Raw genomic sequence first — 25744 nt, 5'->3', positions numbered from 1 at the left:
ATGAATCCCTGAATACAGTCCAGTTCATTAATTCAAAGCAGTCCTGTAGGCACTCCTGTGCTTCCCTTGTCCATACCTTCTTGGTCCTCACTACTGGTGCTGCAGTCTTCAGTCTCTGCCTATACTCATGGAGTAGAAGTACAGCTAGGTGATCAGACTTCCCGAAGTGAGGGTGTGGAATAGCACGGTAGGCATTCTTGATTGTGGTGTAAACAATGGCCCCGTGTGTTGTTTCCTCTCCTATTGCGAGTGATCTGTTGATGGTAATTGCTTAGTGATTTTTTTCAGACTGGTCCAGTTAAAATCTCCCAAAACGATGGAGGAGGTGTTAGAGTGCGCTGTTTCATGCATGTTGATCCCATTACTCAGATCATCTAAAGCCTGATTGACATTGCCCTGAGGTGGAATGTATACTGCTACCAAAATGATCCTGGAGAACTCCCGCAGTAGGTGAAAAGGACTGTATGTAACTGCTAGATATTCCAGATCTGGTCAGCAGAATTGGGACAGCACTGATATATTTGTGCACCAAGAAGAATTGATCATGAGGCATACTCCTGCACCTCTGCTTTTGAAAGACTCTATTGATCTATCCTGACGGTGTATAGTAAACCCATCAATCTGAATCGCTGCATCTGGGATGGAAGGGGTTAACCAGGATTCCGTGAAACACACGTGATCGTAATGTCCCTCTGATTCAGTACCCTATCTCTGAGATCATCGATTTTATTCACCAGAGACTGCACATTTGCCAGCAAGATAGTCGGTATTGGGAGTTTAAAACCCCGTTTCTTTAAATGCATTTGTATCCCTGACCTGCAGCCACGTGGAATCCTACGAGGACGCATCCGTCCACAATCAGTACTGTTTCCGACAGTGATAGTTCGTTTAAACACATTAAGACATCTTTGTTGACTGTACTGACCTAGGAAGCAGTTGTGCTTTTTAGCTGTATCGGGCTGAAACGAGAATATTTAGTCATATCCATTGAGAGTTCTGCTGCTACTCGAGTCTCCCCTAGGTGTCGCGGAAGCACTGAATCAATCCAAATATCTATTGTGCTTTATTTGCCACAAGGTTGAAGTATCTGATTTATTTCCATAACCCTCTCGGAATATCTAAGAATTAACAGCCATTGTGTTTCATGACTACTATATTGTCTGTATAATTACTTCTCTAACCCCTTATTTTTGGTTATTCAAAAATACAGAAACGTCGACTGTACTTTTTTCCCATAGATGCTGCCTGGCCTGCGGAGTTCCTCCAGCATTGTGTGTCTGTGTTGCTCTGATCACATTGAACTACATAAATAGAACAATTTAGCCAAGTGTAAAGTAACACAGACCAGTTGTGAGTATGTAGGGAGTAAAGTCAAGCTGAGACGAGCCTGTGGTCTTAGAGCTGGTGTCGAGAAAACAGATGTCCACTGTGCCATAGGTTTACTTTGAACATATCCACGCCGTCCTGAAGATCCCAGGGCCGTTCCTTTTACATTGTTGGTATTTCCAGCACTTTACCTTTTGCTGTTACATTCTACCCTGAGATTAAGTCTCTCTTCATCTTTAGCGATATCTTGCGCTATATGGCTTCAATTTTATTGACATTTAGACTTTTTTAAAGCCTGTATGCATGGTTGAACAGACTGCTAGATTATGATATAATGAAGATTATGGTATAATGAGTAGCCTAAATGGGCCCGCAAGCCTGCTCTGGCATTCAACAAGAACATAGCTGATCTGGGCATTGTCTCATTTCCACTTCCCTACCTCTTCCCAGTAATTGAGTTAATTAACCAAAATCTATATTTGCATATAGTATATTCAATCATTTGTGGCTTCTGTGGTTCTCTGGAAAGTTCCATAAACACTGAACCTTCTGGGAGAAAAAAAAATTATCCTCATTATCTGCCTTAAATGGGTAAACTCTTGTCTGAACTATTCCTTTGGGCCTGACTCCCTCAGAATTTTCTATGTATTAAAACAACATCTTTCATTTTAAAATAAAATTCAGAGGATGTTGGAAAGACTTAGTAGGTAGAGCTGCATCTGTTAATTAATACTGCCTCAGTACACATGACCAGTTAGTTAGTTTCTCAAGGGGTATTGTTCGAAGAAGTTGCCTGAATGGCCCAATGACCCTATCCTTGTAGCTACTTTTGCCATTTTGATTTGTCAAAATTTTGCAACTAAAGTTTCGGAGCACATTATCATTCCTAGTTGAAACTACAGGGTGAGTTTAATGCAAACAAGCATTTGAATCCGAAATTACAAAATGTGAATTTTTTGGAGTGCTTACATGATGTCACAAATGTAAAATTCTCGGCGATGCGCACCACTGATGGTAGTGAATATAAGTTATTGAAAAATTGCATACAGTGAAAAATGAAGATCTTAATTGTGTATTGTCAGCATTGTCAACATATCCCACTTAGTGGTGTGCTGATCATGAAACAAGCAAAGATCTATCATGATAACTGAAAATTGAAGGTAAATGTGAAAATTCAGCAGGCAGGTTGAAGAAATTTAAGAAAAGGCACAGCATTAAATTTTTAAAGAGTTTGCTGATCACCAGAACGAGTCTACGATGCTCAAAAAAGGTCAAATACAAATGCAGTGTACTGTGATTTTTTTTTGGCATTTTCCGGTTTAAGATTGCACTACCGAACGTGAGCAACAGTTCTCTGATAGTTGGAAAGGCGAGAAATTTGACTAAAAACTTTATTAACAACACCTTTTCTGAAGTAAACTCTAGTAAACTATCACCATAAACAATGAAGAAGCAAGCAGAAGTGAAGCTGATTTGTAGAATGGGCCGTGTGGGTGCATCACAAAGCGTGTTCATGGGGTCACAGATAGAGTTGGTATCACTGTTGGTGATTTGGAGAGGAGTTGATGTGGAAGAGGTTCGATGACCGTACGCCTAACCCACGTGCAAGGTTGGATCGCTCCAAGCACTGAGCTGATTTGGTGAGATCGAGAGTGGCTTTGGGCTGTGCAGCCCAACTGTGTCATCAGGATCTGGGTTCTAGTATGAGGTACTCCCCGGTGTTTGGACAATTTAAACGCTGGTCTGACAGACTGGAAGACCCGAGTGTCGGGGCTGGAGGCAAGGGTTGGGCTGATTTCGCTCCTCTCTCTGCAGCGCCGAGGCTGTGAACTGCTCTGGCGGCTGTGAGTTTCATGCTGTTTTTGCCCACAAATATGATGAACTGAGATTGAGTCTTGGGTCTACTCTGGCTATTCCAGGCAGTGGGTCTAAGGACTCGATTTGGTTTGGATGTTGTTGTTTGCATGACGTGTACATGTTTTCTCCCCTCTTTCTCAGTAGGGTGGTTTTGGTCTTTCTCTTATTAAAATTGGATTCTTCAAGTTTCTTGCTTTGTGGCTGCCTTTGAGCAAACAAATCTCAAGGTTGTATAATTTATACATTCCTTAATAATAAATGTACTTTGACTTTGTAACCTTTTAGTCAGAACATGGCATTGTCGGTATTGACTGAAAGCCTGCCGTTGTTTGTTGGTGTTTGACAGCTGATTCGGGTATTCTCCTGATGCTGCTGTGCTGTTTTTGTTACCTTGCACACATTATACTATCATTATATTAATGGTACATGATAATTCTTGCTGTTGGAAGTACATATATGTGATGAATGACTATAAGACAAGGATTGCTTACCGGTAGCACATAAATTCAGAGTCAGAAATTATGATGATCCCAAGCTATCTCATTAATATATTCCAAAATCCAAAATCTGAAACATTTCCAGCCCCAATCATTTTGGGATAAGGGGGTACTCAACCTGTACTAAATTCTATCATTCATTATTTTCCTGAATAAATAAACATGCATGCAATTAATACTTCTACAATGCTTAACAGTTCTCTATCACCAAACATATTCATCCAACTCCTTTTTAAGGGTTGATCCTGAATCATTTTTGTTCAATATATTCGCTATCTCTATCTCTAACTTGAAGCTGGACATTACTGTTCTAATACATTTTGGATCGCTTAATGAGCTCTGTATTTACCAAAGATTTCTGTGCTTAGATTATTTTCTCTGTTAAACATGGAGAGGATTTACAAGATTCTGTGACATTTCTTGATCTTGTTTAAGAACATCAAAGGAAATAGGAATAGACTACAGTATTTGTCCCCTTGTATTTCACCATACTGTCAGAGCGGGGCTGACCTTCTACTGAGTACCATTTATCTGCACTAATCCTATATCTGAGTGAAATTGCAGTCTTAACAATTACTGTTATGTGTTTTGATTCCTAGTTTGTCAGATCTTGAAATATAAACAAAGTACTTAAAAGAGTATAGCAGAGAATAAAGACACAATTGGTGCAAGTGGAAAAGCATTGTTTTAAATTCATTTTGTACCCTGTCATTTGAGAAATAAAGAAAAAAATTGTATTTATACACCTTTTCTAGCTTTGATTCATCCCAAATAATTTTTTACAGTTACGTACTTTTTGAGGTGCTGTCACTTATTAACAGAAGAATAGGGAAGTCATTTTGAAGACAGCAAAGCCTCACAGGCAGCAACACGATAAAGATCAGAAGCTGAGTTTTTGTGATGTTGATAGTGAGCTAAACATTAGTGAGATACAAGGAAAAACAACTCTAGTCTGAGTAATGTTGCCATCCACCCATGCAGGAGAGATGGCCACAATTTAGCAAATCAGCTGATGTTAATTCTTTCAGCACAGAATTTCCCAAGTCTTGCGCTGATGTGTTCACTCAGATATATGTGTTGAAGTCCCTGGAGTGAGACTTGGAATGCACAAATTTTAAGCTGAAGTGCGAGTGCGACAATTGAATACAAAGTATGTTTAGTTTGTAATCTAGGCAGCGTGATTCTCAGCGGCTGAAAATATTATAGGTTGATGAAATAAATGAGTTACATCTAGTCAAAGACTAAATAAAGATTCATTTTGCTGTCTGTGATCTGAACATTTAAATTTAAAAACAAGTTGATATAACCAAAGTTTGTGCCCTTTTGTACTTCATCTTTCGCTATGTTGTTTGTGAAAACATGGGTGACGACAGCACTTCACTTCAATGCCTTCTATGCTCGCTTTGACAGTCAAACCACGGAAGAACCTTCATAAACTCCTGCAACCCCGATAATCCTGTGATTTCAGTCTCTGAGGAAGATATGTAAGCAGCCTTCAGGAGGGCGTACCCATAAAAAGCATCCAGCCCAGACAGAGTACCTGGCCAGGCACTAACTTGCTGGAGTGTTCACTGAGATCTTTAACCTCTTGCTTCAGCAGTGTGTGGTACCCACCGGCTTCAATGACTATCGTCCAGCGGCACTTGCATCCACAGTGATGAAGTGCTTTGAGAGTTCAGTGATGAAACTTTTCAGCTCCAGCCTAAAAGGTGACTTGGATCTGCTTCAATTTGTCTACTGGAACAACAGGTCCACAGCAGATGACTTCTCATTTACTCTTCACTCGACACTGGAACATCTGGACAGCAAAGATGCATACATCAGGATGCTCTTTATTGACTACAACTCGAGCATTTGATACCAACATCCCCTCAAAACTAATCAATAAGCTTCAAGACCTTGGCCTCAATACCTTCTTGTGCAATTGGATCCTGGATTTCCTCACTTGCAGACCCCAGACAGTTCGGATTGGCAATATCTCCATGATCTCCATCAGCACAAGTGCATCGCAAGGCTGTGTGCATAGCCCTCTGCTCTACTTGCTTTACGCTTATGACTGTATGGCTCCAATGCCATATTCAAGCCTGTTGATGATACCATTGTTGTGGGCTGAATCAAAGGTGGTGACGAATCAGCATATAGGAGGAAGATTGAAAATCTGGCTGACAACAATGTCAGCAAGATTAAAGAGCTGATTATTGACTTCAATCCAGAACTAGAAATCCATGAGCCAGTCCTCATCAGAAGATCAAAGGTGGAGAGGGTCAGCAACTTTAAATTCCTCGATGTCATTATTTCAGAGGACCTGTCCTGGGCCCGTTCGTAAGTGCAATTACGAAGAAAGCATGGCAGTGCCTCAGCTTCCTTATCGCAGGAGAGCAGTATATCGCAGGAGAGCAGTATCCATCTTCAGAGACGTTGCTTGTAGCTGTCATCAGGAAGAAGGTACAGGGGGCTCAGGACTCGCACCACTTGCAAGAAAGTGAATCTCAGGGTTTTGTATGGTGACATATATGCACTTTTGATAAATTTACTCTGAACCTTTGCAATATTAATTCCTAAGATGGTAAACCTTATTTATATACCTATTGGAAACCAAGCAGTAGAAATTTGATACATTCATGATTAGGTGTCAAATTAATATGAGTATTAACATTATGTGTTGTACTGCATTATAGTTTTTTAAAAATTATCTATCCTAACCACTTGCATAGGCACAAAATACTGTATTTTGTGCTTTATATTTAATATGAACAAATTCCAATTTGTTATTAATAAAATCCTAAGGTATAAACAATTGTTAAATCTAACGCTCTCCTGCATCTTCTTTCAGCTGGTTTGAAACACTGATTGTGTATCCACACACCAATAAACAGAATCAAAAGAAGAAACGGAAAGTAGAACCTCTTACATTTCAGGTAAAGAAAATTTGGGAAGACAATATGTAGGAGAACATATGCCAGATGAACATGGTACTTGATGGAATTTATCCTTGTTATTCTGTATCACTCTTATTTTAAATTAATAGAATAGTACAGCACTGAACAGTCCTTTCAGCCCAAGATGTTTTGCTGATTTTCATGCCAATTTATACTGAATGTCTTTCTCCTATGTATAATCCATATCCCTCCAAACCCTTAATGTGTTTATCTAAAAGCTGCTTGAACTCCACTACCCCTGGTAAGCCATTCTTGCCACCAACTAACACCTGCATTTAAAAAAACTTGTCCCTCACATCGCCATTATACTTTCCCCCACTAATCTTAAATACATGTTGTTATGTCCTTCCTGATTTGGATTGTTATTTTATTTCTAATTACTAGATTTCACTGCTTACTTGTGCATTCACAGCTGTTGTTGATTATTCATTATTGCATTGTTAAGCAATTTGCTTTTGTCGTCAGGTCGGCCATTTTATATCATTTGTACATTTCATTTAAAAGCTCTTGTTAGAAGTTGAAGGAATTTCAATCAATATTTGAATCTGCCTTTCATAAGAACGCGGAAAAGTGCTGTCTTTTTACACCAGCTACTTGTAACACGTATTGTAACACATTGGTGAATAATAAAGCTGCCTTCATCTATAACTATGGAGTTACCTATCTCTGTAGCTTGAGAAAATGGGAAACTCTTGAATGAGGGCAGAATACATATCCTCTGGTGTTGATAATTTCTACCCTGGGGAAATGGTTCTGATTACCGACCTTATCAATGCATTAAAAACATCATCATCACTCCCCTCAGCCTTCAGTGCTCTAGGGAGATCAGCCCAAGTTTGTCCAGTCTTATATCTTATACCCTCTAAACTAGGCAGCATCCTAGTTAACGACTACGTCACCCTTTCCACAGTCTCCATATCTTTCTTATAATGGGGCAATCAGAATTGCACACAATACTTCCAAGCATGGTCTGACTAAAATTGTACAGAGCTGCAGTGCAACTTCCTTACTCTTAACACCCCTACTAATGAAAGCAAATATTCCATACATCTTCTTTACAATTTTATCTACTTGTATAGCCACATAAAGTGAACTGTTTTTCTGGATCCCAAGTTCCCTCTGTACCTCAATATTAACAAGTGGCAGCATTGATCCTTGTTGAAGGACACTGGTCATAGAACTCCAGCCAGACTAACAGCCTTCCACCCTGACTCTCAATCTTCTTTGGACAAGCCAGCTCCCAATCCAAACTTGCAATTTGTCATCGATCTCATGCACCTTTATCTCTGAATCAATCTACCTTGAGGAACGTTATTAAATATCCACTGCCTTACTCATATCAAGCTCCCTTGTGGACACCTCAAAAAAGCTGCACAAAGCCATGCTGACTGTTGCTAAACAGGCCATGACTTTCCAAATGTGCAGAAATCTTATCCCTCAGTATCCTCTCTGGTAGCTTCCCTACCATTGATGTGAGGCTCACTGGCCTATAATTATCCTGGACTCTCCTTATTTCCCCTCTTGAATAAATGATTTTAAAATTAACTCAGCTTATGCAAAATAATAACTTCCATCAGATTTGGAGTTTGTGAGGCCAGGCTGTTTGCAGGATATATATAACATGCATTTACAGGTTCTCCATAGGTAGCAACTACTCGACTTCTATTCAGCGCATATGTACAGACTTGTAGTTGGGAGACCAATGAGATGGATTTACTGTCTGGGGCTGCAGTTATTGTCTGTCATATGGGAACATTGTTGGAGGCATATGTGAATAGTTAAGTTAAATGCCATAGTTTAACTACATGTTGCCCTATGTTTTTATTTAAACATATTGCCAGGCAGCTGTGTTCCTAACTTGTGAATGGTTCTCAGAACTGGAACTCTCCTCATAACCTGGGGAGGACATGTGTAAAGCATGTGGAGAGTATATAGCACATTTGACCCTAGATATTCCAAGTAGTTCACAGTCAATTGATCAGCAAAATCTCAGAACTAGAAAAATGACTAATTGAGCTGGGGAATGTGAGGGATAAATATTGCTGAAGGTACTGTGAAAATCTCCCATCAAGAACAGGAGCATTGTGATCTGTAAACATATGTTGAAAAGTATAGGCATCCTACCAAGTAAAATAACCATTTGACACTTTTCAAACTTTAGCTAACTTTGCCTGATGGAAGCTTGTCCATTCAACTTGTTTGATAATTCCACAATCTTTTATTGTTTCTTATGTTCTTCGTTACATAGGACGAGGACACTTGGGCCATTGGATCTTTGCCAACCATCAGAGTATTTCCATCAGTCCGATATCCTCAGTTTCTTTGTAACTCCTTTCTCTCTCATATCCATTGACCACCTCATATCACACACCCACAGGGGTGACTTACAGCAGCCCGCTAACCTGCAGGCCATTTTTGGAGTGAGGAATCAAACCTATGCAGTGACAGACAACATTTAAACTCTAGGCAGATACAGCCAAAGATAGGAATGGAGATGGACAGCAGTAGCAGGGTCATAGAGCTGCCCTAGATTCCAAAGCCTTAAGAATATTCCAGTTTGATTTTATCTCCCCCTCTATTTTCATTTCTTCCTCTGTAGTTCTGATCAGTTTACACATTTATTAACGTTACTGTTCATAATGATCTCAGTAATGAGAGGTGCTGAGACCTTTGTCATTTGTAATATATATAAGTAATTTGGATTGGGACGGATTGGTGAGGTTTGCAGATGTAATGAAAATTGGTGGAAATGTTTAATACTGGATTGATAATCCAGGCACCCAATCCAGGTGATCCAGGTTGAAATCTCACCATGGCAGATGTTGATGTTGATAAATCCGAATTCTGTCATTAAGAAGTCTAGTGAGGCCATGAAAACCATTGGCAATTATTTAAAGATCTACCTGGTCCACTGAATATACTGTAGGGGATGAATCCATCAACCCTTCCCAATCTTCACACGACTCCAGAATTACTGCAATGTGATAAGGCCCAGCAAACCATTCAGTTGTAATAAACCATTAAAAAGTCACAAAGAAATAAAACCATGTGGATCATCTAGAATTGACTTAGACACCTGAAATAACAATGGCAAAAACTGCCTTTTGCAGATTTGGAGGATGCAATTGCCAAAAGCATTGTATGAAGGCAGTCTATTATCTGCACTTGGTGTCAGTGCTGATTTTGTTCATTTAGTCAATCAAAGTAACATGGCAGTGTATGCACTGGATGAATTCCTTCACCGATAATATTTAGGAACTAATACAGAATTTTATAGTACTGTGGTAACATTGTAACCACGAGAAATTCTGCAGATGCTGGAAATCCAAAGCAACGCACACAGAATACTGGAGGAACTCAGCAGGTCAGACACCATCTATCAAAATAAATAAGTAGTCAACGATTTAGGCCAAGACCCTTCTTTGGACCCCAAGAAGGGTCTCAGCCCAAAATGTCAACAGTTTATTCATTTCCATAGATGCTGCCTGACCTGTGGAGTTCCTCCAGCATTTTGTATGTGCTGCTGTAGTAGTATTAGTAGTGTTCTAATTTGTTATGTATTTGATTTAAATACATAATTTGTTACTCAGTTAAATAGTAGTTGTCCTTTTTTATTACTTTTTAACTATTTTCATTGAACTTCAGCTAATTGGGGCAGCTGCTTATTTGGACCAAAATGTACTGATCCCAATGTGTATTCCTATAGCCAAAATCCACTGTACAGTATTCCCATTCATCACCTAGGTCTGCTTCTGCCTTAGTTTAGATTGCTTCCTTCAGGCTGATTTTGGTGTTTGTCTATTTCACACAGTACCCAAGCCAAAGAATGAAGAAAGCAATACAATTTAAGAAATAAAATAGTGATGAGAGCATTATGCAACATTGGGTTTAGTGAGTTATGGATACACGATGATCCCCAGATGAACGTCACTTAAGTTAATGTGATTGGCAAAAGGAGGCAGTGGTCTGTGAGGCTCCAATGCAGTTTGAATGATGCACGTCTGCGACCACCGTCTCCAAACAGATAACTTCTTTAAATGTTACTTACAGTACATTCTTGCAATCCAGTTTTGCACATGAGGCCGTAAACATGAATTAAGCAAATTATTTGCATAATTTAAGTTCTGATGCAAGGTACCTTATTTTTTTTTGCTAGAACTAATATGGCTCATAATGGGTACTTATAGATCTCTATTGAAGCCAGGACATTTGCTCAGCCAACTACATCAACGCTGACCATGATGCCAATCTACAGTGCCTGTAAAAAGTATTCACCCTCCTCCTGAAAGTTTTCATGGTTTATAACATTGAATCAGAGTAGGTTTAATTTGGCTTTTTTGACACTGATCAACAGAAAAAGACTCTCTTGTGTCAAAATGAAAACAGATCTCTACAAAGTGATCTAAATTAATTTCAAATATAATGTGGAAAATAATTGATTGCATAAGTGATCACCCCCTTCAAATCAGTATTTAGTAGATGCACCTTTGGCAGTAATTACAGTCTTGAGTCTGGTGGATAGGTCTCTTATCAGCTTTGCACATCTGAACATGCAGTTTTCCCCCCAATTTTCTTAACAAAACTGCTCAAGCTCTGTCAGATTGCAGGGAATTGTGAGTGAACAGCCCTTTTCAAGTTCAGCCACAAATTCTCATTTGGATTGCGGTCTAAACTCTGATCTGACCACTCCAGGCCATTAACTTTGTTGTTTTTAAGCCATTCCTGTGTAGCTTTGGCTTTATGCTTAGGGTTATTGTCTTGCTAGAAAACAAATCTTCTCCCAAGTCGCAGTTCTCTTGCAGACTGCATCAGGATTTCCCTGTATTTTGCTGCATTCATTTTAACCTCTACTTCTCAAGCCTTCCAGGGCCTGCTGCAGTGAAACATCCCACAGCATGTTGCAACCACCACCATTTTTCATGATAGGGATGAAGTGTTTTCGATGATGTGCCGTGTTTGGCTCATGCCAAACATAGTGTTTAGTCTGAAGGTGAAAAAGCTCAATTTTCGTTTCATCAGACCAAAGAACCTTCTTCCAGCTGACTTCAGAGTCTCCCACAAGCCTTCTGGCAAACTAGCTGAGATTTCATGTGAGTTTTTTTCAAAAGTGGTTTCCCCTTTACCACTTGCCCATAAAGCTGGAACTGGTGAAGCACCCAGGCAACAGTTATTGTGTGAGCAGTCTCTCCCATCTCAGCCACTGAAACTGGTAACTTCCAGAGTTGTCATAGGTCTCTTTGTGGCCTCCTTCACTAGTCCCCTTCTTGCACGGTTGCTCAGTTTTTGAGGATGGCCTGCTCTAGGCATATTTACAGCTGTGCCATATTCTTTCCATTTCTTGATGACTGACTGTACTCCAAAGGATATTCAGTGAATTGGAAATTTTCATGAATCCATCTCCTGACTTGTGCTTTACAATACCTTTTTGCAGAGTTGCTTGGAGTGTTCTTTTGTCTTCATGATGTAGTTTTTGCCAGTATATTAATTCACCAGCAGTTGGACCTTCCAGATACAGGTGTATTTTTACTACAATCAAATGAAACACCTTGACTGCGCCTGATGATTTCCATTTAACTAATTACGTGACTTCTAAAACCAGCTGGCTGCACCAGTGATGAATTAGTGTGTTATATAGAAGGGGGTGAATACTTATGCAATCAATTATTTTGTGTTTTATATCTGTAATTAATTTAGATCACTTTGTAGAGACTTGTTTTCACTTCGACATGAAAGGGACTTTTTGTGTTGAACAGTGTCAAAATAAGGCAAACTAAATCAACGGTGATTCAATGTTGTAAAACAATAAAGTATGAAAACTTCCAAGGGGTTGAATACTTTTTATAGACACTGTAACTAATCCATTTACCTACATATGGTCTCTATCCATCCACCCCTACCTGTTTATGTGACTGTCTAAATTCCTCTTGTATTTTGCCATCATAATTGCTAACACCATCTCCCCAGCCTTTTGAAGGGTCTCAGCCCAAAACATTGACTGTTATTTCCCTCCATAGATGTGGCCAGACCAGCTGAGTTCTTCCAGCATTTTATGTGCGTTGCTCAAGATTTCTAGCATTTGTAGAATCTCACCATCTCCTCGGCTGCTCACCCTTTTCAGAATATCCTGTGACCACTTAGAGATATCTTTGACCCTAGCACTAGTGAGGCAACACTCCATCCTGGAGTTTTGCACACAAAAACACCTGTCTGTCTTCCTGTGTGGATGAGTGTGTGCCTACGAAAACTTACCGTACATTCCCAAACTAAATCCGGTGGATGAACCAGGAGGGCTGTAGTCTGCTGAGGGCCAGATCTGTGGCATTTAAATCTGGCAGTCCAAGTTTGTATGAGAAAACCAGGTATGACTTGTGAGGGGTATTTCAAGAGCCAAGAAACAATTCTGAGAGAGGTTAGAGGTGACATCAGATGCATGTCAACTCTGGTAGAGTTTGCCAGCCATTAATTCCTACAAAGGAAAACCCAACATTGTGAATGGCAGCTACACTTCACTAGCAGACGATCTCAATGCCTTTTATTTGCAAGGGAGAATAAAATCAAAGCAATGAGGATCTATGCAGCATCCAATGTCCCTGTGATCTCTATCTTGGAGGCTGACGTCAGGCTGTCTTTTAGAAGGGTGAATCCTCACAAGACCGATGGAGTACCTGGTAAGGCTCTGAAACCTGTGCCAATCAAAGACATTTTTGATCTCTCACTGCTACACTTGGAAGTTCCCACCTGCTTCAAAAGGGCAATAATTATACCAGTGCCCAAGAAAAACAGGGTGAGCTGCTCAATGACAATCAGCCAGTACCACTCACATCTATGGTGATGAAATGCTTTGAGTGGTTGGTAATGGCTAGAATCAACTCCTGCCTCAGGAAGGACCTGGATGCATTACAATTTGCCTATCGCCACAATAGGTCTATACAGGAGATGATCTCAGCGATTCTCTATGCAGCCTTGGATCACCTGGACAATGCAAATACCTATGTCAGGATGCTGGTTATTGACTGTAGCACAGCGTTTAATACCATCATTCTTACAGTCTTGAATGAAAAGCTACAGAACCTAAGCCTCTCTACCTCCTCTGCAACTGGATCCTAGACTTCCTAATGGAAGACCACAATCTGCAGTTTGGAAATAACATTTCCAACTCGCTGACAATTAACACTGGCGATACCACAGGGATGTGTGCTTTGCTCACTGCTTTACTCTCTCTACACTCATGACTGTGTGGCTAGGCACAACTCAAATGCCATTCATAAATTGCTGATGGTACGCCATCGTTGGCAGAATCTCAGATGGTGACGAAATACAGGAGCGAGATGCACCTGTTAGTTGAGTGGTGTCGCAGCAACAATCTTGCACTCAACATCAGCAAGATCAAAGCTGATTGTCGACTTCAGGAAGGGTTTTTTTTAGCGTGTCGCACAAGACAGTCAGCTATTCTTGTCTGGCGCGTGGTGTCAGGATTGGTCTCCTTTTGGTTTAACTGGGTCACAATATGAACGTTCCTGACTCGACCCTTGTTTTTTTACGAGGCTGAGTGGCTAGCTCGACGCTCAACCCGGCACGGATGGAAAGTGTGCTCGGAGGGGGTGGCCTGACTTGGATTTGAACTCAGGACCCTTCACTCCGGAGTCCAGTGCTGATGCCATTGCACCACCAGCCGGCCTTCAGAAAGGGCAAGATGAGGGAATACAAATCAATCCTCATAGAGGGATCAGAATTAGAGAAAGTGAGCAATTTCAAGTTCCTGGATATCGATATCTCTGAGGACCTAACCTGGACACAATGTATTGCAGAAGGCTATAAAGAAAGCAAGACGTGGTTTGAGGAGATGTGATCTGTCAACTAAGACACTCAAAAACTTCTACAAATGTACTGTGGAGAGCATTCTGGCTGGCTACATCACTGTCTGCTATGGAATGGGGGGGGGCGCTACTGTACAAGATCAAAATAAGTTACAGAGGCTTGTAAGATTAGTCAGCTCCATCATGGGTACCAGCCTCCCTAGTATCCAAGACGTCTTCAAGGAGTGGTGCCTTAGGAAGTAGGCATCCATCATTAAGTATCTCCACTACCCTGGACGTGCCTTCTTTACACTTACTGCTGGGAAGGAGGCTCAGGAACAGCTTCTTCCCCTCTGTCATCCAATTTCTAAATGGACGTTGAACCCATGAACACTACACATTATTTTTTCATTTCTGTTATTTTGCACTACTTATTTTAACAACTATTTGAAACACACACACATGCGCGCACACCATGTAACTTACTTAATGTATTTCATTGTACTGCTTATGTAGAATTAACAGATTTTACAACATATGGTGGTGATATTAAATTTTATTCTGATTAAAGCGACATAGAACATAGAATAGTACAGCACAGTACAGGCCCTTCGGCCCACAATGTTGTGCTGACCCTCAAACCCTGCCTCCCATATAAGCCCCCACCTTAGATTCCTCCATATACTTGTCTAGTAGTCTCTTAAACTTCACTAGTGTATCTGCCTCCACCACTGACTCAGGTAGTGCATTCCACGCACCAACCACCCTCTGAGTAAAAAACCTTCCTCTAATATCCCCCTTGAACTTCCCACCCCTTACCTTAAAGCCATGTCCTCTTGTATTGAGCAGTGGTGCCCTAGGGAAGAGGCGCTGGCTATCCACTCTATCTATTCCTCTTATTATCTTGTACACCTCTATCATGTCTCCTCTCATCCTCCTTCTCTCCAAAGAGTAAAGCCCTAGCTCCCTTAATCTCTGATCATAATGCATACTTTCTAAACCAGGCAGCATCCTGGTAAATCTCCTCTGTACTCTTTCCAATGCTTCCACATCCTTCCTATAGTGAGGTGACCAGGACTGGACACAATACTCCAAGTGTGGCCTAACCAGAGTTTTATAGAGCTGCATCATTACATCGCGACTCTTAAACTCTATCCCTCGACTTATGAAAGCTAACACCCCATAAGCTTTCTTAACTACCCTATCCACCTGTGAGGCAACTTTCAGGGATCTGTGGACATGTACCCCGAGATCCCTCTGCTCCTCCACACTACCAAGTATCCTGCCATTTACTTTGTACTCTGCCTTGGAGTTTGTCCTTCCAAAGTGTACCACCTCACACTTCTCCGGGTTGAACTCCATCTGCCACTTCTCAGCCCACTTCTGCATCATATCAATGTCTCTCTGTAATATTTGACAATCCTCTACACTATCTACAACACCACCAACTTTTGTGTCGTCTGCAAACTTGCCAACCCACCCTTCTACCCCCACATCCAGGTCGTTAATAAAAATCACGAAAAGTAGAGGTCCCAGAACAGATCCTTGTGGGACACCACTAGTCACATTCCTCCAATCTGAATGTACTCCCTCCACCACCACCCTCTGCCTTCTGCAGGCAAGCCAATTCTGAATCCACCTGGCCAAACTTCCCTGGATCCCATGCCTTCTAACCCTGCCTCACTATTGAATCTAAGTAATGGGTATAGTGCATTGAATTTCTATGCACAAAAACTGTAAAAAGAATCCCTTTTTTTGTGGAAATTGAATTAACTGAAAGCATATTTTTGGAAAAATACCAGGAAACGTGTTTTAGTGAGCTCTTCCTGGATAAACTGAAGTGGGCTCAAACAATACTAGGAGTGACCCTACTGGGTTTTGTATTTACAAAATATAAAGGTAGAAAAGCTTTTGACAGAGTAGGTCGTCATGGTTGTTATCCACAATGGCAGTCAGGTTTGCGAGTTGACTTATTTAATTGACTTAAGATACTTTAGTACAAAGTTAGCTTTTTTATTGTGCCATTGCACAGTATTTATAACGTATGGTGATATCTGTTTCACGTTAGTTCCTTTCTGTACCTTGTGGCGTATTGGGTGGTGACCTTGCTGTTTCTTCAGCATTTGTCTGTTTTTTACGAGACCGAGTTGCTAGCTTGACGCTCAACAGAACATGGGTGGAAAGTGTGTTAGGAACCGGCTGGATTCAAAGCCGGGACCGCTGGCCTGAAGTTCAGACCGGTTGCCATTAAACCACTAGTCAATCTGTTGCATGAGACGCTGTCACTTAAAGCTGAAATCCTGTCTGTTTCCCAGTTCCTGTCATTTAATCAAAGAATATCAGTTGCTGAAGGCTTCCCCATGTAAATTTGGGCTTATCTGAATTCCATTTCACAAATTATTGGTAACCTTTATTAATTTAGATATTTAACATATTGCTTTCCTAATTTAATACAAATCAGATAATGAATGGATATTTTGTAAGTACTAAATAGACACTGTGGTCTTGCTTATTACAGGAACCTGGACCTGCTAAAGTTGCAGTTACCAGTAGCAGTATACCAAGTGATGAGAGGGTTCCTAGTACCAAGTCAACACTCTGGCAAGAAGAGTTTAAGAACAAGGATCCACATGTTGCCAATACCCTGCCAAGAAGTTCTTCACAGACCCAGTCTTTTGGATCAACAGCAATACCTAAAGAAGGTGAGAGTATACAATAGGGATTGGGCTGGGCTGGGATAAGGGCAGCAAGCTAATCTGGGATTTTAATTCTCCTATAATGCTGGTTCTACCTGCTATTTGCTGTAAATTGGCTTATTTTGTTGAAATCCACTCGTCTGGTGAAGCTGCCAATTCCATGGTGCGGGGTGGGATCACAACACCTTCCCCCAGTTTAAGTAGCCAGTTACTGCATATTTCCTGATGATTTTCTGATGTAATATTCCACTTTTTTGTCCCAACACGTTCAGAATTTGACCAAGGCTTTGTGTTTCACTGTTGGATCTACTAAATTAGAGCATACTTTTTTCTCTGTCAATGTTCATTTTCATAGAAACTGCCTGACAACAGTAGGGAGTTCTTAGTTGTGATTCAGGATATTCCCAGAATTCAATTATTCAAAATGAAGCTGTTTACTGACATGTACCACTAATTTAAGAACACAGTTGAAGTAAAACTATCTATGTACTAATTAAAAATGAAGTGTCAGAGACCTTCAGATGCTGGTTGTAAAAGTGTTTAACTAGTTTTCTATGATGCAGAAGGCCATTCTGTCCATAGAGACCATATTAGCTCCCAGAAAAGAAATCCAATTCGTCCCTTTTCCCCCTCATTTCATTGTAACTCCTGTGCTGGTAGAGTAGGTGGCTACTGTAAACTCTCCCTGTTGGATATGGGATGAAATTGGAATACCTCGGAGGAATGTGCAAACCCTACACAGACAATGCACAAGGTTAGAATCAATTCCAGTCCTGGACTGTAAATAAAGCATAAAGTATAAAAGTAACTTTGAGGAAGTTAAATCACGAGATTTGATTGTAAAACTTATTGCAATGATTTGTCAGATTAATTTGCAATAATAAGAATAGAGTGTAAGAGCAGAGTATGGAAACAAATTTAATTAAAAAGTTGCATGAAGACAGTCTGGATTGTTTTCAGATGACAATTCCAAGGTCTTTTTAGAGCAGGGGTTCACAACCTATTTAATGTCATGGAGCCTTACCATTAACCGAGGGGTCTGTGGACCCCAGGTTGGGAACCCCTGTTTTAGAGCACTACAGCAGAGAAACATCTAGTCCATGCCAAACTGTTGTTCTGCCTAATCACATTAACCTGTACCTGGACTATAGCTCTCCCATCCAAATAAATTTAAACTTGTCTGTAATGTGATCACACCTACATCCACAACTTTGGCATATTTTATCATGTGCTTCCAAATACCCCAAAACCATATCCTTAACAATTGATGCTAACATCTTCCCAACCACTGAGGTCAGACTAACTGGCCTATAATTTCCTTCCTTCTGCCTCGATTTGCAATTTTCCAGTCCTAAGGAACAATGCCACAATCTAATGATTCTTTTACCTCAACAATCTCTTCAACCACCTCTTTCCAAACCCTGGCGTGTAGACAATCTGGTTCAGATTTTCTGGTGACTTATCTACCTTCAGAACTTCCAGTTTCCCAAGTGTCATCTTCCTAGTAACGGCAACTTCATTCACTTATGCCTACTCTTAATCTTCTGGCATACTGCTAGTGTCTTCCACAGTGAAGACTGATGCAAAATACGAACTCAATTTGTCTGTCATTTCCTTGTCCTCCATTACTGCCTCTCTAGCATCATTTTCCAATAGTGCGATATCTATCAGACCATAAGACATGGGAGCATAATTAGGCCATTCAGCCCTTCGAATCTGATCCACCATTCCATCATAGCTGATCCTGGAACCCACTCAACCCCATATACCTGCCCTCTTGCTATATCCTTTGATGCCCTTACCGATCAGGAAACTACCAACACACATAAAAGTTGCTGTTGAACGCAGCAGGTCAGGCAGCCTCTCTAGGAAGAGGTACAGTTGACGTTTCGGGCTGAGACTCGAAACGTCGACTGTACCTTTTCCTAGAGAGGCTGCCTGGCCTGCTGCATTCACCAGCAACATTTTATGTGTGTTGCTTGAAATTCCAGCATCTACAGATTTCCTCGTGTTTGAGGAAACTATCAACTTCCACTTTAAATATACCCATGGACAACATTCCACAGACTCACTATTCTCTGGCTAAATAAAAATCCCTACTTACCTCTGTTCTAATAGGTCACCGCTCAGTTTTGAAGGTACCCTCTAGTTCTGGATACACCCACCATAAGAAACATCCACCTTATCTAGTCCTTTCAACATTCAGTAGGTTTCATGAGACTTCCCCCCCCCCACCCCCCCCGTATTCTTCTAAATTTAAGTGAGTACAAGCCCAAAGCTGCCAACTGCTCCTCATATGTTAACCCCTTCATTCCTGGAATCATCCTCGTGAATCTTCTCTGTACTCTCGCCAATGACAACACATCCTTTCTGAGATATGGGGCTCAACACTGTTGACAATATTCCAAGTGCGGCCTGATTAGTGTCTTATAAAGGCTCAGCATTATCTCCTTGCTTTTATATTCTATTTCCTTTGAAATAAATGCCAATGTTGCATTAACCTTCTTTACCATAGACTCATCCTATAAATAAACCTTCTGAGGTCTTGCACAAGGACTCCCAAGTCCCTCTGCACCACTGATGTTTGAATTTTCTTCCCCTTAGATAATAGTCTTCACTTTGGTTCCTTTTACCAAAATGGATGATCACACGTTTCCCTACACTGTATTCCATCTGCCACATTTTTGCCCGTTCTTCTAATTTGTCTAAGTCCTGTTGCAATCATATTACTTCCTCAGCACTATCTACCCCTCCACCTATCTTTGTATCATCAGCAAACTTTGCCACAAGACCATCAATTCCATTATCTAAATCATTGACAAACAATGTGAAATGTAGCAATCCCAATATTGACCCCTGAGGAGCACCACTAGTCACCAGTGGCCAACCAGAAAAGGCCCTCTTTGTTTCCATTCTCTGCCTCCTGCCTGTCAGCCATTCCTCTATCCGTGCCAGTACATCTCCTGTAATACCATAGGATTTTAAGTTGTTAAGCATCTCATGTGAGGCACCTGAGCAGATGCTGCTGACATTGACTTATTTTTATCATCGGCCTCCAAGTATGGCGAAACTTCATCCTTTGTAGTAGACTCCAACACTTTCCCAACCACTGAGCTTAGGCTAACTGGCCTATAATTTCCTTTCCTTTGCCCTCCTCCCTTCTTAAAGAGTGGAGTGACATTTGCAATCTTTCAGTTCTCTAGGACAGTGGTCCCCAACCACCGGGCCGCAAAGATGTGCGAGGAAACAATATGATTTGGCGATATAAAATGATATGAGTCAGCTGCACCTTTCCTCATTCCCTGTCACGCACTGTTGAACTTGAACACCCCCACCGTTGGCCGGTCTGCAAGAATATTGTCAATATTAAACCGATCCGCGGTACAAAGAAGGTTGGGGACCCCTGCTCTAGGATCATGCAAGAATCAAGTGATTCTTGAAAGATCATGACCAATGCATCTGTTATCTCTTCAGCAACCTCTCTCAGGACTCTGGGATGTAGTCCATCTAGTCCAGGTGACTTATCCACCTTAAGACCTTTGAGTTTGCCTCGCACCTTTTCCTCTGTAATGGGAATGGCACTCACTCCTGCTCCCTAACTCTCACGGACTTCTGGCAGACCTCTAGTATCTTCCACAGTGAAAACTGATGCAAAGTACTCATCAAGTTCATCTGCCATTTCTTTGCCCCCATTACTAGCTCATCAGCATCATTTTCCAGTGGTCCAATATCAACTTCATCTCCATTTTATTCTTTATGTAACTGGGAAAAAAAACTCTTAGTATCGTGCTTTATATTATTGGGTGGTTTGCCCTCATATTTCATCTTTTCCTTTCTTATAACTTTTAGTTGCCTTTTGTTGGATTTTAAAAGCTTCCCAATTATCCATCTTCCCACTCACTTTTGCTATCTTATATGCCCTTCCCTTGGCTTTTATGAAGTCTTTAACTTCCCTTGTCAGCTACAGTTGGCTACCCCTACCATCTGAAAACGACTTCTTCTGTGGGACATATCCCAGAAACTTCAGCCATCTCTGAAGTATGAATTCAATCATATTATGATCACTGCCTCCTCAGGTTTTCTTTATGCTAAGCTCCATAATATGATCTCGGTTATTACATAACACCCAATCTACGATAGCCTTTCCCCTGGTAGGCTCAAGCACAAACTGGTCTAAAAAAGCCATCTCATAGGCATTCACCATTACAATTGTGACATTAAGGGTAATTACCCTTGATACATGCCTCTTCCAGCTCCCTTTGCAATCCCAAGCCCACATCTTGGCTACTATTTGGAGGCCTATATATGATTCCCATAATGGTTTTTTTACCCTTGCAGTTTCTTAACTCCACCTGCAAAGACTCAACTTTATCTGACCCTTTGTCACCTCTTTCTAAAGATGTAATTCTATCTCTTACCAACAGAGCTACACCACTTCCTGTGCTTTCCTGCTTGCCCTGTCGATACAAAGTATATTGAACTCCTAACTATGGCCTCCTTTGAGCCACAGTGATGCCCACAACATCATACCGACCGATCTCTAATTGTGCCACGAGTTCGTCCACCTTATTCCGAATGCTACGCACATTTAAATACAGCACCTTCATCCTGCATTCTTCACCCTTTTGAATTTTGCCTCTGTGCTACAATTGAAATCTTTGCACTGTCTGCACTTGTATCCAGTCATTGGCTAGTCCTTCTTTTCGTTCATATTACTCCTATCATCTACTTGTAAACCTGCTGGCTCATCCTCAGCTCTGTCATACTGGTTCCCATCTCCCTGTCATATTGGTTTAAACCACTCCCAACAGCTCTAGTAAACCTGCTCGCAAAAATATTGGTCCCTCTCTGATTTAAGTGCAACCTGTCCCTTTTGTACAGATCACACCTCTCTCCTCACTATTACTCTATGCATTTGAAGAAACTTTCAGTCTCCTTTTATATTATTTTTTAGCTTACTGTCGTATTCCATCTTTTCCCTCTATATGACTATTTTTAGTTGCCTTCTGTTGGAGTTTAAAGGCTTCCCAATCCTCTAACTTCCCACTAATTTTTGCTCTATTATATGCCTTCTCTTTGGCTTTTATCTTGCCCTCAAATTCCCTTGACAGCCATGGTTGTGTCATCTTGCCTGTAGAATACTACTACTTCTTTGGGATATACCTATCTTGCACCTTCCAAATTGCTCCTTGAAATTCCAACCATTGCTGCTGTGCTGTCGTCCCTGCTAGTTTCCCCTACCAATCAACTTTGGCCAACTCTTCTCTCATGCCTCTGTAATTTCCTTTACTCCACTGAAATACTGATAAATCTGACTTTAGCTTCTCCCTCTCAAGTTGCAGGGTGATTTCTGTCATAATATGAACAGTGGCCCTAAGCTCTCTAATCAATTCTGATTCATTGCATACCACCCAATCCAGAATAGCTGAACCCCCCCAGTGAGCTCAACCATGAGCTGCTCTAAAAAGCCATCTTGTACGCCTTCTACAAGTTCCCCCTCGCCTTCCCTATCTATGTCACGGATGCCAATATGTACCATGAAGTCTGGCTGCTCATCCTCCCTCTTTAGAATGCCAAGGACCCGATCTGAAACATTCCATCCAGGTGTCTCTTCTATGCCCATAGAATCTCGTCTCTGTTCCTCTGACTATGGACTCTCCTGCAGTCCTTCTCTTCTGAGTCACAATGCCAGACTCAGTGCAAGAGACCTGGTCACTGCAGCTCCTTCCTGGTACGTGGTCTCTGTCAAGTGTCCGTAGTGGTATACTTATTCTTGAGGGGAATAGCCACAGTGGTACTCTGTACTGACTGCCCATTTCCCTTCCTTCTGGTAGTCACCCAGTTATTTGCCTCCTGCAACCTAGGGGTAACTACCTCCCTGTAGCTTTTATCTATCACTTCCTCAGTTTCCCGTATGAGCCAAAGATCATCCAGTTGCACCTCCAGTTCCTTAATATGTTCTCTGAGGAGCTGCAGCTCGGTGCATCTGGTGCAGATGTGATTATCTGGGAGGTTGGAGGACTCCCAGAATTATCACATCTTACACAAAGAACATAACACTGCTCCTGGAGTCATTCTCACTGATCAAGCAGTCACAGTGCTCGATAAAGGTTCCCCAATCAAATAAGGTGTATGTCGTGTTGACCTTCATTAGTCGAGGGATTGAGTTCAAGAGCCTTGAGTTAATGTTGTAGCTCTATAAAACTCAGTTGAACCACACTTGGAGTGTTGTGTTCCATTCTGGTCACCTCATTATTTAATGGCAGGATATGGGAACGTCAAAGAGGGTACAGAGGAGATTTACCAGGATGCTGCCTGGATTAAAGAGCATGTTTTATGAAGACTGGTTGAGCAAAGTCAGGCTTTTCACTTTGAAGCGAAGGAGAATGAGAGGAGACTTGATAGAAATATACAAGATGATAAGTTGCATAGATCGAGTGGAGAGCCAGAGACTTTTTCCCAGGGTCGAAATGGCTAATGGATGAATGAATAATGGAAGGCTATTTGGAAAGGAAGGGTTAGATTGTTCTTGGAGTAGGTTAAAGTGTTGGCAGAACATTGTGGGCTGAGGGGTCTGTAATGTGCTTTACTGTTCTATGTTCAAGTGACCTTGAGGTCTGCCAGACGTACTGACAGACCTTGCTCGCTTTTTCAGTTTCATGCTTACTCACCACAAGAAATGGCTTATGTGATCTCAAGCTCCACCAAAAGCGTTTTTGAGTAATTCAGCACCTGTATTTTAGCCAACTTAAACTAGCCAAATCACTTAGTACAGTGATATAATTAAATTTTCAGGGTTTTCTTTTAACACAAACTCATAACTAACTATAGACTTGATTAAAATATACTTTCTTATTGTCCTAGTGGCCTTTGTTAATTGCTTTGCAAGAGTAACTCTTGATTGGAACTAGGATAGAGAGCAGCAGTTCACCATATAATTTACATTCACTAGTGAGTGTAAATCTCTACTGCTTTTTATTGTATTTAATTTACAGTGACATGATGAGAATGTTTGACTTGTTTTCAGGATAATTGTATCTTCATACACAAGTTGAGTTTATTGTCATGTGCACAGGTACAGATTCAATGAATATTGTTCTGTTTATAAACAAGTTGTCTTCCTCCTAAACATAGCACAAGGTGTTATTAATGGTGACGAACTGGATGGACAGGAGAAGAAACGTGTAGAGAGTGGCTACTTTTCTCTGGAGAAGCTGAAGCCTGACTCAAAGCATTTAACCTCTTCACCTAGCAGCAACACCACTGACAGGTATAGTTCCTCTGAAAGTGGCATGGTAGTCCCTTGCCGCTCTAGCCTGTACAGAAATTCTTTCCTTTCTACAGGTAACCTCCTCTCCAATGGTTCTTGTATTAGCTCTTCCCAGAGCTCTTTGGACTCCGAGACCAGTGATGTTACAGTGAGCATAGGAAGCTCAAACAGCAGGCTTGGGGAACATCCAAGCCATTCCCCAGCTAAAAGTATGAAACAGAACTATGCTGCGTTTGCAGTTGTTCCCAGAGCCATAAGGATCAGCAACAAAGAAGCCTTTCAGGTCGATGAGCAGCATTTGCAAACTTGCAGCCCTGGTAGAATGGAAGTGAACCGTTTATTTGGACGTGAAAGGAGGTAAGAAATTAAATTATTCATTGTTAATATTAAATTTGACTGACCTTTTTCATGTATTATTTAATGCACTATAGTTTCTGACAGTTTAATCACTTAAGCCCCTGTTATTTTAATTTAAAGCAAAAATTGATCTTGAAAAGACCTGGCTGCTGAAATACTGTACATCTCATTTACAACACATATTAAGAATATGAGTGAGACTGCTGTACAAAAATGTTCAAATATAGTGCTGCTCCTTTCAGATTTTGCATGTATTTTAGACTGTAGCTTGTTGCAGTTTCTGTAACCTTATCGAGGCCTCCTCAGCAAGATAGTGGTTGGAATTTATCTGAGGCATCTAGTACTCACTAAATTTGCCTTCGGGGTGCTTTCTCCTATTTATGTCACATCAACAACTACATTTTCACATCTACATCCCAGTTTATCTGTGTGTTATTTAATCCGTTGTTTAAAATGCACCCAGTCCTTTCACCAATGTTCTACAATAGACATGACTCTTAACCCAAAAAAGTCTTAACAACAGTCCTCCCCAGCTTATGATTGTCTAACTTGTGTACAGCCTGTATATCGCGGCAAGTATTAGGAAGCTTACAATTTAATATCGTTAAGGCCTCGTAGACAACTTGAAAAATTGCATATTGCATGGAAGAATAAATATGTTTTCTGAACCTTACTCTAACAGACCTACAGTAGATTAAAGGTCAAGAGTTAGGTTTGCCTCTGAAAACCTGTTGAGCATCAAAGGGCCTCTTGAACCGTGGCCTTGATCACGGTACCTTAACTTTACTCTTTAAAAACAATTTGTGTACACTATTAAATATATATCTGAGATATTGGGCAAGATGGGCAACCAGCAGGTTCTGCAGGACATGATGTAAGAATTAGCACAGGAACCCTAAACTGCTGATATGCCAGATGACAAGGATTGCTTACAATTTGTTTTCTGGTAGCGAAGAGTTTCTATTTGCTTGGCAGGTTATGCCTGATTTCTCACCCTCTGGCTGAA

At 40.9% G+C, this 25744-nt stretch overlaps 1 protein-coding gene across 7 annotated transcripts in view; it reads left to right on the top strand.

Annotated features, from left to right (window-relative positions):
- Positions 1 to 25744, top strand: part of LOC134351833 (myosin phosphatase Rho-interacting protein-like) — a 313354-nt gene that overhangs the window by 115319 nt on the left and 172291 nt on the right. For 5 of the 7 annotated variants that reach the window (XM_063058603.1, XM_063058608.1, XM_063058602.1 and 2 more), the window contains 3 exons: positions 6514 to 6598; positions 16934 to 17117; positions 24246 to 24738. In XM_063058603.1, coding sequence (XP_062914673.1) covers positions 6514 to 6598; positions 16934 to 17117; positions 24246 to 24738 — 762 coding nt within the window. The remainder of the gene's footprint in view (positions 1 to 6513; positions 6599 to 16933; positions 17118 to 24245; positions 24739 to 25744) is intronic. The other 2 variants (XM_063058605.1, XM_063058607.1) reach the window with 2 other exon arrangements.

The sequence above is a fragment of the Mobula hypostoma genome, chromosome 9 (assembly GCF_963921235.1).
Source record: "Mobula hypostoma chromosome 9, sMobHyp1.1, whole genome shotgun sequence".
NCBI lineage: Eukaryota > Metazoa > Chordata > Chondrichthyes > Myliobatiformes > Myliobatidae > Mobula > Mobula hypostoma.
The sequence above is the reverse complement of the archived record's forward strand: the minus strand, read 5'-3'. Positions and strand labels throughout refer to the sequence as shown.